The sequence below is a fragment of the Panthera leo genome, chromosome C1 (genome assembly GCF_018350215.1).
Source record: "Panthera leo isolate Ple1 chromosome C1, P.leo_Ple1_pat1.1, whole genome shotgun sequence".
NCBI classification, from domain to species: Eukaryota; Metazoa; Chordata; class Mammalia; order Carnivora; family Felidae; genus Panthera; species Panthera leo.
This window is the reverse complement of record NC_056686.1, coordinates 77,828,731-77,847,458: the sequence shown is the minus strand read 5'-3', so window position 1 is coordinate 77,847,458 and position 18,728 is coordinate 77,828,731. Positions and strand designations below refer to the sequence as shown.

At 39.0% G+C, this 18,728-nt stretch overlaps 2 protein-coding genes and 1 pseudogene across 3 annotated transcripts in view; 2 read left to right on the top strand and 1 right to left on the bottom strand.

Annotated features, from left to right (window-relative positions):
• RPAP2 (RNA polymerase II associated protein 2) overlaps nucleotides 1-18,080 on the bottom strand; it is a 99,497-nt gene extending 81,417 nt beyond the window's left edge. Inside the window, exons 1-6 of one of the 2 annotated variants that reach the window (XM_042952814.1) lie at nucleotides 17,765-18,080; nucleotides 16,966-17,011; nucleotides 14,060-14,174; nucleotides 4,708-4,806; nucleotides 4,319-4,384; nucleotides 2,334-2,422 (exon numbers count right to left, since the gene is read on the bottom strand). In XM_042952814.1, the coding sequence (XP_042808748.1) occupies nucleotides 2,334-2,422; nucleotides 4,319-4,384; nucleotides 4,708-4,806; nucleotides 14,060-14,174; nucleotides 16,966-17,011; nucleotides 17,765-17,837 (488 nt within the window). In that variant the 5' untranslated portion in view covers nucleotides 17,838-18,080. The remainder of the gene's footprint in view (nucleotides 1-2,333; nucleotides 2,423-4,318; nucleotides 4,385-4,707; nucleotides 4,807-14,059; nucleotides 14,175-16,965; nucleotides 17,012-17,764) is intronic. The other variant, XM_042952815.1, reaches the window with a different exon arrangement.
• Nucleotides 11,849-12,578, top strand: LOC122227811 (annotated as a pseudogene).
• The window catches only part of GLMN (glomulin, FKBP associated protein), a 34,905-nt gene continuing 34,097 nt past the window's right edge, over nucleotides 17,921-18,728 (top strand). Inside the window, exon 1 of the mRNA XM_042952816.1 lies at nucleotides 17,921-18,004. The gene's annotated coding sequence lies outside the window, so the exon portion shown is untranslated. The remainder of the gene's footprint in view (nucleotides 18,005-18,728) is intronic.

The following is an 18,728-nucleotide window of genomic DNA, read 5'->3' as shown; positions in this document are numbered from 1 at the left end:
AAGAAATATATTTAATCTTTCTGAGATTGTTTGATAAAGATGTTGGATTAAATTGTCTCTAAGGACCTTTCAGCTCTTTAATTATGATCCTTTCTTCTTTAACTCATCTTGTACATCAATGTCAGATCAAATTCTGTTCAAAAGTGTTTGATGGCTCCCAATACTTGTCCCCATTAGAATAAGTAAAAATTTGTTTCACTTGTATATTTATTATGCCATCCAATTAAAATTTCAATTTAAACTCACAGGTTGAGTTTCATTAAGTGTGTGTGTGTGCTCGTACAGGTATGGACAGCCTGCCAGTACTAAGCACTTACTACAAACATTGCATGTAAATTAAAATGGTTTTTTGAGGGAAACCAAAGCCATTTTCATTTTTCTTTTTTGGTGAGGTAGGGAAGGGCATATAGATAAGGTAGAATTTCAAGAACTACAAATAAAGTGACAGACCTTCATGTTCTAGGAAAGGTGGGTGTTATGAACATATTAGAATAAGATTTTAGAAAAAGGTTAGAGAGAAGAACTATTTTCAATTAGCTAAAGCAAATACCAATAACTACATCTGAAGAATATAAAGATGACAGGAAGGGTAGTTTGGTAAATGGTTTTGAAGCAGGGATGAAGATGAGCTAAAGTAGCAAGTAGAGAAGATATCACTGGAAACAAAGTTAGGAATAACTTAAGGAAACAGTGGTCTTAACAGCTGGGGAATAGAATACAGCAATATGTGTAGCTGTCATAAGGTTGAAAAGGCGATGAGCAGATCTAGCCAAAGAAATGCTAGGAAAGGAGAAAAAAGGGATGCCCGGGTGGCTCAGTCAGTTGAGTGTCTGACTCCTGATTTCAGCTCAGGTCATGATCTCAGGGTCATGAGATCAAGCCACATGTCAGGCTCCACACTCATCAGTGAAGTGTGCTTCATATTCTTTCTCTCCCTCTCTCTCTCTGCCCCTCTCCCCACTTGCTCTCTCTTTCTCTAAAGGAAAGTAAAAGAGACAAAAAGTGATAGTTAAGAAAGTGCTCGTAGCTCCCCATTCACCTTGGACAATGCTACAACCTTTATTCTTCAAATAAGAAAGACAGGCTAGTGGAGAAATAGTGAACAATTTAGTCTTCACTATGTGTAATTCAATTAACAAAGGCTATAGGGTGGTATGTTTTACATATTCTAAACGACACAGCATTGGATCTGCAGGCAAAGGTGTCAGCCAACAAAGGGACTGTCACCAGTACAAATGATGCTAGTTCAAACTACAGTGGTTTCATACTACCTTGTGCATCAGATAAGACTTTAATAAGAGGTGTTTTTTTTTTTTAAGGCAAATATCTTTAGTTACCTTGCATCACATTACATTTATGTCACTAAGTTTATTTAGCACTGATACTATTTTACCACAAATAACACTGCCTTGTGTTATAATATTCTTTATGAAGTATGAGTTGAGACCTTACCTCATTTAAGCCTGTCTGAATTTAGACAATAGTCTGATTACATAACAATTTTTGTTACCTTTACTGTATTATGGCATTTGTCCCTCAATAATAAATTTTTTCTCAAATTCAGCAACTACTAAAATGTTGTAAATGTTTAAACATTTCCCAAGCGGCAAACCCCAGGAATATTGATAAACATTTTGCTAAAAATTAAATTGGATTTCTTTAGGGGCGCCTGGGTGGCGCAGTCGGTTAAGCGTCCGACTTCAGCCAGGTCACGATCTCGCGGTCCGTGAGTTCGAGCCCCGCGTCAGGCTCTGGGCTGATGGCTCGGAGCCTGGAGCCTGTTTCCGATTCTGTGTCTCCCTCTCTCTGCCCCTCCCCCGTTCATGCTCTGTCTCTCTCTGTCCCAAAAATAAATAAAAAACGTTGAAAAAAAAAATTTTTAATAAATTGGATTTCTTTAAATTTATAAAATACTGTACTGATTTTTAATAAAGATTGAATGAATTAGTTACCTGAACTTTTTAACCTTAGTACATAGTTTTCTAACAACAAAACAAGTTCAGTGGATCCTCAGTTTTAGTATCCTGAAAAACTTTAACATTCTTACTCTAGAATTATAATATTAATAGGGTTAATAGAAATAACTTGCATAGCAGAAAGCAAAGTTCAGATGTTGTGATTAAAACAACAAAGAAACAACTTTTATATTTACTTTCTGATTTTAAGTGTAAAATCCTTAATAACTAAGCTAAAAATATAACCATTTCTCCACAATGAAAATGTGTACGATGGTAACATTCTTAGGAAACTACAACTACTCTCTATACATCCCAAAAAGTAGAAAGAAATTATTGGAATATATGAACAAATGTATATGTAATGATTTAAATTACCTTTCCTCTTCTCGAACCCATACTGGAGTTTTAGGAATTTGTGCTTCAAAAAACTTAGATGCTTTGTAACAAAAATTGCTGCAAAAACACTGAAAAACATTTTAAAATCAGAAAATTACTTTTTCTTACTGTGAAACACAACTAATGTACAGAAGAGAGTATAAAACATAAACATGTAGTTCAAAGAAAATAATGAAAACCCATGAATCTACCAACCAAGGTAAGAATAAGGTATAGTACCTTCGAAGCTCTATTATGTGTCCATCCTGGATAGCATCACTTTTGACATTCCCCAGAGGTAACCACTATCATATTCTGTGTTCCTTATTCCCTTGCTTTCCTTTAGTTTTGCTATCTATAAAAACATCCCTACAAAAGATACCATTTAGTTTTAACCAATTTTAAACTTTGTCTGAATGTAATCATATTGTTATGTTGTTCTCTGAGTTTTTTGTTCCAAGTTATAGTTTTCAGATTTTTGTAGTTGTGGCTTATATATACATTACATTCAATTGTGTAAGTATATTACCATTTATTTATTATGAATAATTGAGTTGTTTCTAACTTTTCTGCTATCTCTACAATGTGACTGTAAGCACTTTAAGAATTTTTAAAATTAAAAAAAATTGTGGTCAAATACACCAAAATTTACCACCTAAATTGTTTTTAAGTGTTACAGTTCAGCGGCATTAAACACCTTCTCACCGTAGTACAACCATTACCATGGTCCATCTCTAGAACTCTTTTTATCTTGCAAAACTGAAACTGTACACCCATTAGACAATAACTCATTTCTGCCTCCTCTTATAATCACCATTCTACATTCATAACTATGTATCTGACTACTCTAGTTACCTCATGTAAGTGGGATCATTTAATATTTGTCCTTTTGCGCAGGCTTATTTCACTTAGCATCATGTCTTCAATGTTTATCCATGTTGTAGCATGTGTCAGTATTTCCTTCCTTAAAAAGGTTGAATGATAGTATATCATATATTTTGTTAACCCAACTAGGAAGAAATGGGCAAGAAATTCTTTAAAATATATACCAAGAATAGAAAAGCCTGGTCATAAAAAATGTGTGAACTTGACTTTACTAGATAATACCAAAGAAGTTCTCAAAAAAGTTGCACCAATTTTATTTAACCAGCAGTTAAAGAGTTTCTAATATTGTCAAATTTTTATAATTTTGCTAATTTGGGGACTGTAAATCAACGTTTTTATTTGCTTTTCCCCTGATTAATAAGGCTGAGCATCTTTTCATATTTCATTATCAAGTTCCTTCTATAAAATTTCTACAAGGTTTTCTGTCTTTTCCTGGTTATGAATCTTTAGTCAGTTATATGTGAGAAATACATTTCCTTCTAATTTATCTCATCTTTTCACTCTTTTGTGGAAACTTCCAATAAGCAAATGTTTTTAATTTTAATGTAGAAAACATCAATTTTTCCTCTATGGTTTGTAATATTTCTATCTTATTTAAGAAATTCTCTGAGTTTATAAAGATACTTTCCCATATTCTCTTCAAAAAGATGTTTATCTTTTAAATGTAAGTCTGTAGCCTACCTAAAATTGATTTTTTTTATGTACACTGAAATAAGGATCAATTTCCATTTTTTTTCCATATGGATAACTACTTGTGTCAGTACTATTTCTTAAAAAAATTCATCCTTTCTCTACTGATCTACAATACTCCTGTTGTCACATATAAAGTGTCCTCATATGTGGTTAATCTGTTTCTGGCTCTCTATTCTATTCCATGACTTACTTGCCTGAATTTGTGCCAGTATACACTTTTAATTTTTAAATGTCCAAATATTAATTAAAGCATAAGCAGTTTTTTCTAACACCTTGAAGGCAATATTCACAAATAAACTTTTAACATGACGACCATCTAAAAGGCAAACTTCTAAACAATTATTTTTAGAATTCTATTTAGTGTATTAAAAATTAACTGCCACATTGAAAAAAGCCTTTAAGCTTACCTTTCTTTCAGTAATATCATAGACTTTATTGGTTTTGGTAGAAATCTTATACTTCTGTTTTGGTACCTAAAGAAAAGAAAGTACAGCTTAAGAAGAATTCAAGTAATAAACATAAACTTTCTTGTAAGATTAAATCATCTACAAATCTTTGGTTAATTCAGGTAATTAGTTCATGACCTCAGTTCCATTTCTTGTACTATCTACAAAGTACTTTGTTAAATATAAAAAATTAAAGCTTCTATTTTACTTTATTATACTTTATTTTTTTTATTTCAGAGAGAGAGAGCATGTGAACAGGGGAGCCTGATGAGGGGCTTAATCCCACAACCCACCCAACCAATTGAGCCACCCAAGTGCCCCTAAAGCTTCTATTTAAAAAAATTACTTACAATTCCTAGTTTTTTCTGACATAAAGGATAACCGCAGAGCTTGATAATAGAACGCTCATCCACGACATCGCTGTAGTGAGCAGGTGTGATGAACTTCCCCTATAATGAAATGAGAGGGGCGTTCCCCCACTAGATTATTAGAAAAGTTCATTTATCAGCTCTCTAAGCCTCACAGAGCTCATCTGAAAATTCAGGGATAATAACAGTCTATCTTATAAATATGATGTTTGAATAAGAGGAGAAAATAAAGGTAATAAACGTAGAAAAACATTTGACAAATAGTAAGCACTCAAAAATGTTAGCTATTATTAAAAAAACAAACAAAAATAGCCCAAAAAAACATCTGTCTCAGGAGACTATGAATCGTTGTAGGTAAGTACTTCATGAAGTAATTCTGAGGCAGGAAAAAGAATTGGTGCTATAGTCATTGCTATACCAAAGCAAAACACTGAAAAGTTTATTTTATTTAAAAAAATATTAAAAAATAAACCATGGAAAATAAAATATAATTTACCTATTTTTGAAGCACAGTCTTAAAAAACAGTGTGTATCAAACGTGTCATTGTGATTCCTGACAAATTTTTGTGCAAAATTTTCCAGTTTCTGAAAAATGTGTATAGGAGACTGGTGAGATGGTACTTATAAGCTAACACCAAATACTTTCTTTGATATCTTCATGTTCAAATCTCAACTCGTTTCATAACTTTGAGATCACTTTTGAACAAGTTTTTCTGTTTTCCCAGGGACTGAACAACTTTTTATTGAGAGTGATATAAGGTATTTGTTTCAAATGAAGCATTTCTGGTTTGTCTTTGTTTTTAGTGGCATCCTGCATGCAGATTCTGATGTAGTTACATGTATCAATTTAAATACTGTCACATTAGAGGGGAGGAGTCAAGATGGCTGAGCAGGAGGGGGATCCTATGCTTACCACATCCCTGGAACACAGCTAGATAAATATCAAATCATTCTTAACACCCAGGAAATCGATCTTAGGACTGAGACAATAAGATGCACAGCTAGGGGGAGAAAAGAGGACATATTGTGGAAGGCAGGAAGGGCAAAGATGTGATTTGGGAGAGAAAATAATCAGTGGTGCTGTAGAAAGGAGAGGGCCCTAATTAGGAGAAAGGAGAGAAAGAGAGGGAATGAGCAGGATGCAGGGCATTGCACAAGGAAAACATTTTGCCAAAACCCCTGATGGGGAAAAAGAGAGGGGCTGATTATCCCAAGTTTTTACAAGCAGTGGAGCTCAAAGTCTGGTTTTAGAAGTCTGACCCATCACTGGGGTGGAGGCTGTAGGGCACAATGGTGCTCCTGTGGAGAAGGAGGGCAGAGGGCAGAGGCCAGGGAGCAGAGAGCATGGTCTGAGGATGCCCTGGGTTGTACTGGCAGAGACAGTTTCCCTTCTTGGAGTGCATTTGGGAGAGATAGCACTGCCTCTCCAGGGACAAGAGGGCTGGCAGGTACCACTGAGCTGTCCCATTCATTAGGATAGGAACAGAGACAGCTGTGGAGGGCAGCTAACCTGGACGGTGGCTTTTTGCTGTGTTTTACCATAAACTTCAAGCCTAGTGAATTTGTGCCACTGCCCTTCTGGGACAAACCGGCACCCGCCCCAGTGTTGTGAGACCCTTCCCCAGAGGATCAGAGCAGGTCCATGCCACACTGGGTGCATAAAATATGGAATTTTGAAACCTAGCCATCGCACCTGAGATAAACCATAGTAGCACTGCACCACCAGATGGGCAGATGAGTCGGACACAGACAGGGTGAAGGAAGAGATCTGAGGAATGCTTGGGACAAATGACGGGAGATTGTTTGCTCTTCTGTGAGCACTTCCTGAACAGTGGTGGGTACAAACTCCCCTCTCTGGGGACTAGAGAGCCAGCTGATGCCATTTAGCATGGATGGACTTCAGTGAGCAGTAAAGAGCCCACAGTAGAGGCTTGAGCTGCTTACACCAAGTCCTGTCCTCCCTGAGCTCTTCAGGTGCTTCTGAACTAGGGTCATTATGTCTGAGAGAGCAGCAGCAGGCCACCCTCCCAGAAGACCAGCACAACGGTCCTCCACACCCACCAAGTCTACTAACCACAGAATGCTGCAAAGTGTCAGCTCTAGGGGAAACAGGATCTATACTCTTAATAAGCTGACCAAAACACAAATACTTAAAACTAATCACACAGAGGACAAGGTACAAACACTTCCCATTACAGACAAGGAGAAATTCTGCAGAGGACAGAAAGAGCACCCAAAACACAATGGCAGAGTGCACACAGCATACACCAGAAACACTTCCTGAAGTGCTAGGCCCTGGACAGTATATGACCTCTTCTTAATACACACACCTATTACTGTTAGAAGCAGGACACATAACAGGCTTTCCTAACACAGAGAAGACAGAGACCTAGACAAAATGCCAAGATGGAAAAATTCATCCCAGAAGAAAGAACAAGAAGAGGTCATGGCCAGGGATCTAATCAAAACAGATATAAGTAATATACCTGAACCAGAATTTAAAACAATAATCATAAGAATACTAGCTGGGCTTGAGGCAGCATAGAAGACACCAGGGAGTCCCTACCACAGAGATAAAAGAGCTAAAAATTAGGCCGAAATAAGAAATGCTATAACTGAGATGCAAAACTGACTGGTATAATGAACACAAGGATGGAAGAATCAGAGGAACAAATAAGTGATATAGAAGATAAAATTATGGAAAATAATGAGGCTGAAAGGAAGAGGGAAAGGAAAATACTGGATCAGGAATGTAGACTTAGTGAATTCAGTGACCGCATAAAGCATAGTAACATTAGTATCACAGGAGTCCCAAAAGAAGAGAGGAGAAAAAGGAAAAGAAAGTTTATTTGACCAAATTACAGCTGAAAACTTCGCTAATCTGGGGAAGGAAACAGACATCCAGGACCAGGAGCTATAGAGAACTCCCATCGAAATCAACAAAAGCAGGCCAACACTAAGACTACTGTAGTAAAATTGGCAAAGTACAGACATAAGCAAAGAATCCTGAAAGCAAGGAAAAGAAATTCCTAACCTAGGGGGAAGGCAAATAAGGTTAGCAGCAGATCTCTCCACAGAACCTTGGCAGGCCAGAAGGGAGTGACATGATATATTCAACATGCTGAATGGGAAAAGAGCAGCCAAGAATACTTTATCCAGCAAGGCTGTCAACCAGAAAAGGAGAGATAAAGAGTTTCCTAGACACACAAAAACTAAAGGAGTTCATGACAACTAAACAAGCCTGCAAGATATATTAAATGGGACTTTTTTGAGTGGGAAAGAAATACGAAAAGCAACAAAGATTAGAAAGGAACAGAGAACATCACCAGAAATACAGCTTTACAAATAATACAATGGCACTAAATCAAATCTATCAATAATCTCTCTGAATATAAATGGACTAAATGTTCCAATCAAAAGACAGTATTAGAATGGATAAAAAACAAAACCTATCTATATGCTAGCTACAAGATACCCATTTTAGGCTTAAAGACACTTGCAGATTGAAAGGGGACGAAGAACCATTTATCATGACATGCTAATGGATGTCAAAAGAAAGCTGGAGCAGCCATACTTAGATAAACTAGATTTTAAACCAAAGACAGTAACAAGAGATGAAGAAAGGCACTGTATCATAATAAAAGGGTCTACCCAACAAGATCTAATAATTGTAAATAATTATGTCCCCAACTTAAAGCACCCAAATATATTAACCAAATAATAACAAACATAAAGAAACTCATTGGTAACAATACAATAAGAGTAGGGAACTTTAACCCCCCATTTACATCAATGGACAGATCATCTAAGTAGAAAATCAACAAGGAAACAATGGCTTTGAATGACACATTGGACCAGGTGGACTTAACAGACGCATTCACAACATTTCATCCTAAAGCAGCAGAATACACTTTCATTTGGGTGCACGTAAAAAATCTTCAGAATATATCACATACTGGGTCACAAATCAGCTCTCAACAAGTAAAAAGAGATCGAGATCACTCCATGCATTATTTGCAGACCACAATGCTAGGAAACTTGAAAGTGACCAAAAGAAAAAAATTTGGAAGGACCACAAATACACAGAGGTTAAAGCACAACCTACTAAACAATAAATTGAATAACCAGGAATGAAAGAAAGAATAAAAAAATACATGGAAGCTCAGGGCGCCTGGGTGGCTCAGTCAGTTGAGCGTTCAATTCTTGACTTCAGCACAGGTCATGATCTCAGGGTTAGTGAGTTTGAGACCCACATCAGGCTCTGCGATGACAGCATGGACCCTGCTGTCTCCCTCTTTCTCTAACCCTCCCACATTTGCTATCTCTCTCTCAAAATAAATAAAAATAAACCTTAAAAAAACATGGAAGCAAATGAAAATGAAAACATAACAGTCTAATACCTTTGGGATGCAGCAAAAGCGGCCATAAGAGGAGTATATCGCCATGTAGGCCTACCTCAAGAAACAAGAAAAATCTCAAATACACAATCTAACCTTACACCTAAAGGAGCTAGAAGAGGAACAGCAAATAAAGCCAAAAGCCAGCAGAAGCGAAATAATAAAGATTGGGGCAGAAATAAATGATACAGAAACAAAACAAAACAAAAAAACCCAGTAGAGCAGATAAATGAAAGTAGGAAGATGGTTCTTTGAATGAACTAATAAAACTGATATACCCCTAGTCAGACTTATCAAAAAAAGAAAGGACCCAAATAAATCACAAATGAAAGAGAAGAGATCACAACCAACATCCTAGAAACACAAATAATCATAAGAGATTATGAAAAATTATTTGCGAACAAATTGGGCAGCCTGGAAGAAATGGACAAATTCCTAAAACACAAAAACTACCAAAACTGAAATAAGAAGAAACAAAACTGAACAGGCTCACAGCCAGCAAAAAAAAAAAAGCAATCAATAATGAAAAATCTCCCACACACAGAAGTCCAGGGCCAGATGGCTTCCTAGGGGAATTCTACCAGACATTTAAAGACGAGTTAATGCCTATTCTTCTCAAATTGTTCCAAAACAATTTGGAACAGAAATGGAAGGAAATGTTAGGAAATGGAAGGAAAACTTCCAAAATCATTCTACGAGGCCAGCAATACCTTGATTCCAAAACCAGACAAAGACCCCACTAAAAAGGAGAATTACAGGCCAACAGCCCTGATGAACATGGATGCAAAAATTCTCAACAAGACACTATGAAATCGAATTCAACATAACGTTAAAAGAATTATTTACCACAATTAAGTGGGATTTATTCCTGTGCTGCAGGGTGGTTCAAAAGGCACACAGTTAATATTCCTCAATGGGTAAAAACAGAGCTTTTCCTCTATGGTCAGGAAAAAGGATGTCCACTCTCAATGCTATTATTTAATATAATACTAGAAGTCTTAGCCTCAGTAATCAGACAACAAAAAGAAATAAAAGGCATCACAAGCAGTAAAGAAGTCAAAATTTCATTATTTGCAGATGACCTGATACTCTATGTAGAAAACCTAAGACTCCACCAAAAAAAAGCAAGAACTGATACATGAATTCAGGAAACTCACGGGATATAAAATCAATGTACAGAAATGTTGCATTTCTTTTTATTTTTTTTAATGTTTGTTTATTTTTGAGAGAGTATGAGTGGGGGAGGGCCAGAGAGAGAGGGGTTCAGAGGATCTGAAGCCAGCTCTACACTGACAGTAGTGAGCCCGATGCAGAGCTCAAACTCACAAACTGTGAGATCAGGACCTGAGCCAAGGTCAGAGGCTCAACTGACTGAGCCACCTAGGTGTCCCCCAAAATTGACTGCATTTCTATACACCAAAAATGAAGCAGTAGAAAGAGGAATTAAGGAATCGATCCCACTTACAAATGCACAAAATATCATAAGATACCTAGAAATAAGCCTAACCAAAGAGGTAAAAGATTTATACTCTAAAAACTATAGAAAACTTATGAACGAAATTGAAGAGGACAAAAAGAAATGGAAAAAGATTCCATGTTCATGGATTGGAAGCACAAATATTGTTAAAATGTTTATACTACTCAAAGCAATCTACACATTTAATGCAATCCCTATCAAAATACCACCAAGATTTTTTAGAGTTTGAACAATCCTAAAATTTGCATGGAACCACAAAAGACCCCAAACAGCTAAAGCAATCTTGAAAACAAAAAGCAAAGCTGGAGGCGTCACAATTCCAGACTTTAAGCCACATTACAAAGCTATAGTCATCAAGACAGTATGGTACTGGCACAAAAACAGACATATAGATCAAAGGAACAGAACAGAAAACCAGAAATGGACCCATAACTATATGGTCAACTAATCTTTGCAACTAATCCAATGGAAAAAGGACAGTCTCTTTGACAAATGGTGTTGGGAAAATTGGACAGCAACATTCAGAAGAATGAAACTCAACCACTTCCTTATACCACACACACAAATAAACTCAAAATGGATGAAACACCTAAAATGTGAGACAGGAAACCATCAAAATCCTAGAGGAGAACACAGACAGCAACCTTTTTGACCTCGGCTGTAGCCACTTCTTACTAGACACATCTCCAGAGGCAAGAGAAACAAAAGGAAACATGAACTAGTGGGACTTTATCCAGATAAAAAAGCTTCTGTAAAGCGAAGGAAACAAAACTAAAAGGCAGCCTGCAGAATGGGAGAAGATATCTGCAAATGACCTATTTGATAAATAGTAATCAAAATCTGTAAAGAGCTTCTCAAACTCAACACCCAAAAAACAAATCATCTAGCGAAGAAATGGGTAGAAGACATGAACAGACATTTTTCCAAAGAAGACATCCAAATGGCTAACAGACACATGCAAAGATGCACAACATCACTCATCATTAGCGAAATACAAATCAAAACTACGATGAGATACCACCTCATACCTGTCGGAATGGTTTAAATTAATAAGCCAAGAATCAACAGATGTTGGTGAGGATGAAGAGAAAGGGAAACCCTCTTGTACTGTTGGTGGGAACATAAACTGGTACAGCCACTCTGGAAAACAATATGGAGGTTCCTCGAAAAAGGTAAAAACAGAAGTACTATGATCCAGCAATTGCACTACTAGGTATTTACCCAAAGGAAACAAAAATACTTCACAAAAAAACAAAATACCTGCATCGTGCACACCAAGGAACGCAGCTATGAGACGATGCTCAGCTTTGGGAAACGGGGGTCTCAACATTGCTGCTTCGACTGCTGTACAGCCTACCACCAAGAGTCAGGGTGCACTGGCTGGAAGGCTGCGGAGCTTCTCCATGCAGGACCTGCACTCCATCCTTGATGCCCCTGCCCCCTGCCTACCAGCATCCTCTCTACCTGGAGGACCAGGTACCTCACCTCAGGCCGCCCATCAGTTATAGAGCAGGGGGCCTGCAGGACAGTGACACTGAGGATGAGTGTTGGTCAGGTACAGAGGCAGTCTCTCAGCCACCTGCCTGACCCCGAGAGAAGCCTCTGAGCTGCAGCCAGAACCTGCGTGTGGTCAAGAGGAAGCCACCCGTGTGGGAGGGCACTTCGCACTCACTGAAGATTCAGAAAAGGAAAAAGACCATTTCCTCAGACATGAACAGCGAGGGTCTTCAGAGCCTGGCTCAGTCTTACCTCTTGCCTTGTGGAGCACGGGGTCCCCCCTTTGGAGGGGACCTCTGGCTGCATGTCTGACCTGCCTGCACCAGCTGCTCAGGCTCTGCCTCCTTGGCTCCTGCTGCTGGCTAAGGGCTGGGTGCTGCCCGGGCCATGCACAGGACTATACCTGTAATGTACCAAAGCAAGATGGGCCCAGGATTCTATTTATTATCTTTCTCATCCTTCTACCTTCCCAGTGTGTGGGACCAGAGCCCTTCCCAACTGCAACTGAAATCAAAAGTCCCCCCAGCTGTGTTCATTCCTTCCTGTCCTTCAAAGTACTTGATAGCCTCTTCCACGGCCTTTGAGTGTGTGTGTGTGTGTGTGTGTGTGTGTGTGTGTGTCTCCCCTGGTTGTATGTTTTGTGTTGGTGAATGAGGTCAGGTTTATGCAAGTTTTGGTAAATAAATACATAAAAGTGAAAAAAAAAGCACAAGTACCCCAATGTTTATAGCAGCATTATCAACAATAGCCAAATTATGGAAAAAGTCCAAATGACCACCAACTGATAAATGGGTAAAGAAGATGTGGTGTGTGTGTATGTATATACACATACATACATATATACATAAGTATATATACACATATATGTGTATACATGTACAAAAGAATATTACTCAGCCATCAAAGAGAATTGTATCTTGACATTTGCAACGAAGCAGACAGAGCTAGAGTGTGTTATGTTAAGTGAAATGTCAGAAGAGAAAGACAAATACCATGATTTAGCTCACACGTAAAATTTAAGAAACAAAACAAATGAACATAGGGGAAGGGAATAAAAAAAAGAGGAGGCAAACCATAGGAGACTCTTAACTACAGAGAACAAACAGTGTCAATGGAGGGAAGGTGGGAAGGGGATGGGCTAAATGGGTAATGGATATTAAGGAGGGCACTTGTTATAATCAGCACTGGGTTTATATATAAGTGATGAATCACTAAATTCTACTCCTGAAATCAATATTACGTATTAACTAAATAGAATTTAAATAACAACTTGAAACAAACCAAAAGCAACAATAAAAAACAAAGACTATAGTAAAGCACCAGAATTTAAAAAGTATATATATCTTCATATTTATATTCCTCTTATTTAGAAAAATCTCTGAGCCACATTAATAATTATTTTTGCAATGGGAGTTCAGAGTTTTAATTTTCTTTTTAATTTTTCTAAGGATTATGAGGATATAAGAGAAATTTCCATTCAAAATTTTAGTGCAAGAAAGTTGTTAAAGAAAAAACTTTTAATGCAGACTGCAATCCTGTTATACGTTAAATCATAAATGATCTATATTCCAAGTTTTTAAAATATCAAACCTAATAGAATTACATTAACAAAAATAACAACCTTCTGTTACTAACATAGGAAACACACAGAATATGGAAAATAACGTTGGGATGATTAGTGCAAAGTGATAAAAATCAAGTGAGATTAGCAGACTTGTTTAAAGAACTACTATTAAGGGGTAAAATATGCATGTTGTTTTTCATTAGTGCATTTTAAATTCATTATACAACAAGGAATGCATAATAGTTGATTATTTTAAAGTGTATGAGTTATATAGCACGCTACCTGCATCTAGTGACTGAGAGGAGAGTCAAAGATTTTGACAATACAAGGAAGCTTGATATTGCACAGATTTAAAGATCGAAAACTACAAAAGTAATAATTTCCCAATTTAACACATACACACTCCCTTAGGAATTCTTCTGTAATATCCTCTTCTAAAAGCTGTTCAACAATATGTAGAGCTTTTCTCTCAAATTCAATCTTCTTTCTCACAGCTGCTTCTAGTTCTGCTTTCCTAAAATTAAATAAAATTAAACTTAAACTTAAGTTATTCTACTTACAAGTTTTATCACAGCCAATTTTGTTTTATAATACAGCACAAACATAATGTGCTATTTTGCTACTTAAATTTATATTTTTTAACGCTGCTACCTGTGATGAATATGTCTCAAAATATTAACACACAGAAGTCTGCCACAGTAACAGGACTATTTGATTTCCAAGCATCAAAGCACAAGGAAGAAAATAGGTGATATCTTTTTGCCAGTTAGCGTTTATATTGTCTCAATCATTCCTGTGGGTATCTAAGAAGACAGGCTTTTCCTCTGAAATCCTTAGAAATCAGGAGAGATATGAGAGGAAACCGACAACTTCAGCTGTTCTTACAAGTAAAAACGTGTGTCAAGTCTCAAAAGTTAACTGATAGCTCAGTTTGACAAGATAGAGTCCTATCTGCAAAGAAGTGTTTACTTATTTTGCTGTAAAATCTTATTAAATAACTATATTGACGTGACTGTGTAGTTGAGGAACACAATCTTCCCAAGAGAGCTGCTCCTTGTCTTGGCACCAGTGGAACTGTCAGCCTTTGCTGGCCCCTACACATCATGGAACATAAAAGCAGAGACCATTTGATCAAACAACGGCTCTAGGACAGTGGTTCTCAACTCTACTTGCACATGAGGATCATCTGAGAAGATTTCTTTAAAAGATGTCTATGCCTGCGTTCCACTGCAGGTTAATTCAATCAGAATCTCTGAGGATGGGGCCTAGTTATTGGTGTTTTCTTAAAAGTGCTCCAGGGGCACCTGGGTGGCTCAGTCGGTTAAGCGTCCGACTTCAGCTCAGGTCACGATCTCACGGTCCGTGAGTTCGAGCCCTGTGTCGGGCTCTGGGCTGATGGCTCAGAGCCTGGAGCCTGCTTCTGATTCTGTCTCCCTCTCTCTCTCTGCCTCTCCCCTGTTCATGCTCTGTCTCTCTCTGTCTCAAAAATAAATAAACGTTAAAAAAAAAAAATTAAAAAAAAAAAAGTGCTCCAGATAATCCTAATGTGCAAAAGGGTTGAGAATCCTTCCATAGGAACAGAGATACCCAACCATCTTGGTAACTTATTTGCTCCTTTCCTGTACTGTTTTCTCCTTTCCTACCAGAACTACCTTTGCTGGTCTCCTGGGCCTTGATCTAGAATGTATTCATTTTTTCTCCCTATTTTCAGTGACCCCCAAGACTTTAATTTTTTTTTTTCAACGTTTTTTATTTATTTTTGGGACAGAGAGAGACAGAGCATGAACGGGGGAGGGGCAGAGAGAGAGGGAGACACAGAATCGGAAACAGGCTCCAGGCTCCGAGCCATCAGCCCAGAGCCTGACGCGGGGCTCGAACTCACGGACCGCGAGATGGTGACCTGGCTGAAGTCGGACGCTTAACCGACTGCGCCACCCAGGCGCCATCACGACTTTAGACTCTAATTCCTTGCCTGGAGCAAAAATATTCTACAAAAACAATAACATTCCACAAAAAAGGAAGATGACACAGGATCAACTATTTCTTTTGCCAAATAAGGGCATTAAAATAAGAAGAAATTTACAACAGGGGCACCTGGGATGTTAAGCAGTTAAGCGACCAACTTCGGCTCAGCCCTGCGTCCGGCTCTGTGCTGACAGCTCGGAGCCTGGAGCCTGGAGCCTGCTTGGGATTCTGTGTCTCCTCCCTCTCTCTCTGCCTCTCCCCCCTTCGTGCTCTGTCTAAAATGAATAAATGTTAAAAAAACTTTTTTCTTGTAAAGAAATTTGCAACTAAGAATTGTTCTCCCACCATTTCATAAAGACCATTCTTACATCCAAAAAGTATAAAAGACATGAATATAGACTAAAAGAAAGTTTTCTATATTAAATGTATTTAGCTTTATGAAAAGCATTTTATTTTTCTCATATTGTTGCCTACCAGTAAGAGCAATGCATTGTACTAGGATCAGTCTACAACCTACACTGAGGAATTGCTGACTCAAGCTGTTAATTATCTAAACCTTCAGTAACAGCCACACTCACTTTTTAAAAAATATTTATTTTTGAGAGAGACAGAGCATGAGTAGGGGAGGGGCAGAGAGTTTTTTCCCTTACAGCACTTATCACAACTTGTAATTATGCATTCAGTTGTGATAATTTAATTGGTATTTCTCTGTTCCACTAGAAAGGAACTGTGTCTATTCTGCTCAAAACCATATCCTCAGGGCCTAACACAGGTCTGGCATATCTCATACTCGGTAAATAATTTTGAAAGAATGAGTAAATGAAAGCCAATACTTGATAAAAAAGATCCATCACAGACATAAATATTCTAATCATCTTCATAGACTACTCCTGTTCTAAAAACTTTTTTGTGACAGGAGATAAATCTAGCCTTTTCAGGAAATGCCAAGACACAGAATAAGACTTTTTGCTGAAGATATGGACATGATGTAAACAAGAATAGAAAAGGTTTCTTGGAAGTCTTTAGCATATAAAGAAATAAAAAGAAAGTGTATCTGAAGAGGTATAAAAGGAGTACCTGGTTAATTTAGGAATGCTTATTCCCTTACAAATCTTTCTGCAGATACTTACACCTACACTAGCAGTGTCTTGATTTGGTTTTCTTAAAGCCTGGAGTAGAGTGATACAAAGAGTCTATGGGAGAATTTATAGTTATTCTCAGATCTTCCCCTTCTCTCTCATAATAATTTTCTCTATGGTATCAGCCTTTATTGTTTTTAAAAATAGTTCAATATGAGATCAACAGATAAGAGAATGCAGTTGTCCAAGTAGTTCTCATACCTTTTAGAAGTATCTTCTTGTTTTAAGGCATTTGTCTGTTTAGCACCTATAATTAAAAAAAAACAAAAACAAAAACAGTAGGTCATGTCTACTCAAACACACTAGTTTACAGGGCAGATTCTTGCTCAAATAAACCGCAGACAACCTTTTCTTCTTCTCCCACACATTACTTTCTAATCCTGTGTGTAAAACAAATGAAATGGGCAGGGAATCCAGTTTACTTCCGTTAATTATTTCCCAATTTTTCTTGGAGTGTATCTCTTTTGGGATTGAAGTTTCTTATGTATCACAGTGACACGGTTACGGGCTCCTGAAAATCTGAGATATGGGTACTTTTAGAGGCAACCTCTCTCCATCCCCCGAATGTTCGCTCGCAGGAAAAGACCGTGGGGTCTGACACCTCAGAGGATCATCCAAGGACCTAAGCAGCAGTACATCTCGAAGGTGGGCTGGCGCGAGGGAGATTCAAAGCCAGCTGCACAAGGCCTGCCTACGTTGCCCTGGTCACTTACCCATTCTGGCGACCTGGCTCTAGGCTCCAGCACCTCTACGCCCTCTCCTTCAGAGACAGCCCATTCTGGGGAAAATTCTTGGGACACTAGTGTAAAGAGGTGGGGGTCTGGCCGGAGGTCTTTTGTAGAAGACTCGAGGACAGCGAAGGGACGCTCTCGGCCTTCTCTGCCCTGAAGACCTCCTTCCCTGGAGCAGCCTTTGGGGTGTGCCCCGCGGGTTTTAGTCTGGAACCCTGTAGGCGTTCAACTCCCAGGGTCCAATCGTGGGATAAGGCCCTTCTTCCTACCTGTGGCGTTTCGAGAAGCGCGGGGAGTCCGGGCCTTGAGGCGGGCGGAGCGCGGCCCAGCCGAGTCAGCCATGGGTAGCGTCGTCAGAGGGTCACACCGGGAGCCGGCGTCTCCCGAAGCTCCGCCTCCCCTCGCGTAGCGCTGGGCGGGGCCGGCCGGGGCGGGGCGGGGCCGGCAGAGAGGCCTGGGCGGCCGGAGGAAGTGAAGGAGGGTGATGAGAGTGGCCAGAGGCCCAGCCGGTAAGTGGACCCACCTGGAAGTCTGGGACGGCCCGGGCTCGCGGCGAGCTGTGAGCGGCGGAGGACCCGGCTCCACGGCCCGCAAGGCCCCGCGAGGTCCTGGGGCCCGAACGCCTAGGCGTGGAGGAATCGGGAGAAATGGCTTCCCTTGGATGCCGCCCGCACGCGCGCTGGGGCTTTATCTGCCCTGGATCGCGCGGCCGTGAAGCCCCGCTGACCCGTGCCCCCATTGCGGGCCTGTCCTTCTCTCCGGGAGGAACGATGGCCTGGGAGAACGGAACGGTGCTCTCCTGAGAGCTGCAGGTTGCCTCGCCTTCGTGCGGTGTACTGATTACATTAACTGGATTATTTGGGGGACTGCATCTCTTAGAGAAACTCCCTGGTCACACTCGGATCAGGGGGCATCTGAACTTTCACCCACTCTGGGTGAGTTGTGTTGACTACAAGTTTTGTGAAGTGGGACATTAAACAATTTTTTGTTTAATTCCCTAAGGATTAGAACTGACTTCAGGAACACCTTCTGGAAATTTTTTCAGAAAAGAAATACTGTGCCTTTTTAAGCCATTTACGTAGTCCAAATTTGCGCTCCTGTTGGGTGGGCGTACCCTAGAGAAAAAATGTTTTTTCAAGTGTATCTTTCAAAACTGTGCTCTTAATAGATGCAACAGTTTTACCCCCTTAGGCTAAGATCCTTTCAATAAAAACATTTCAGCTTTAAAACTTG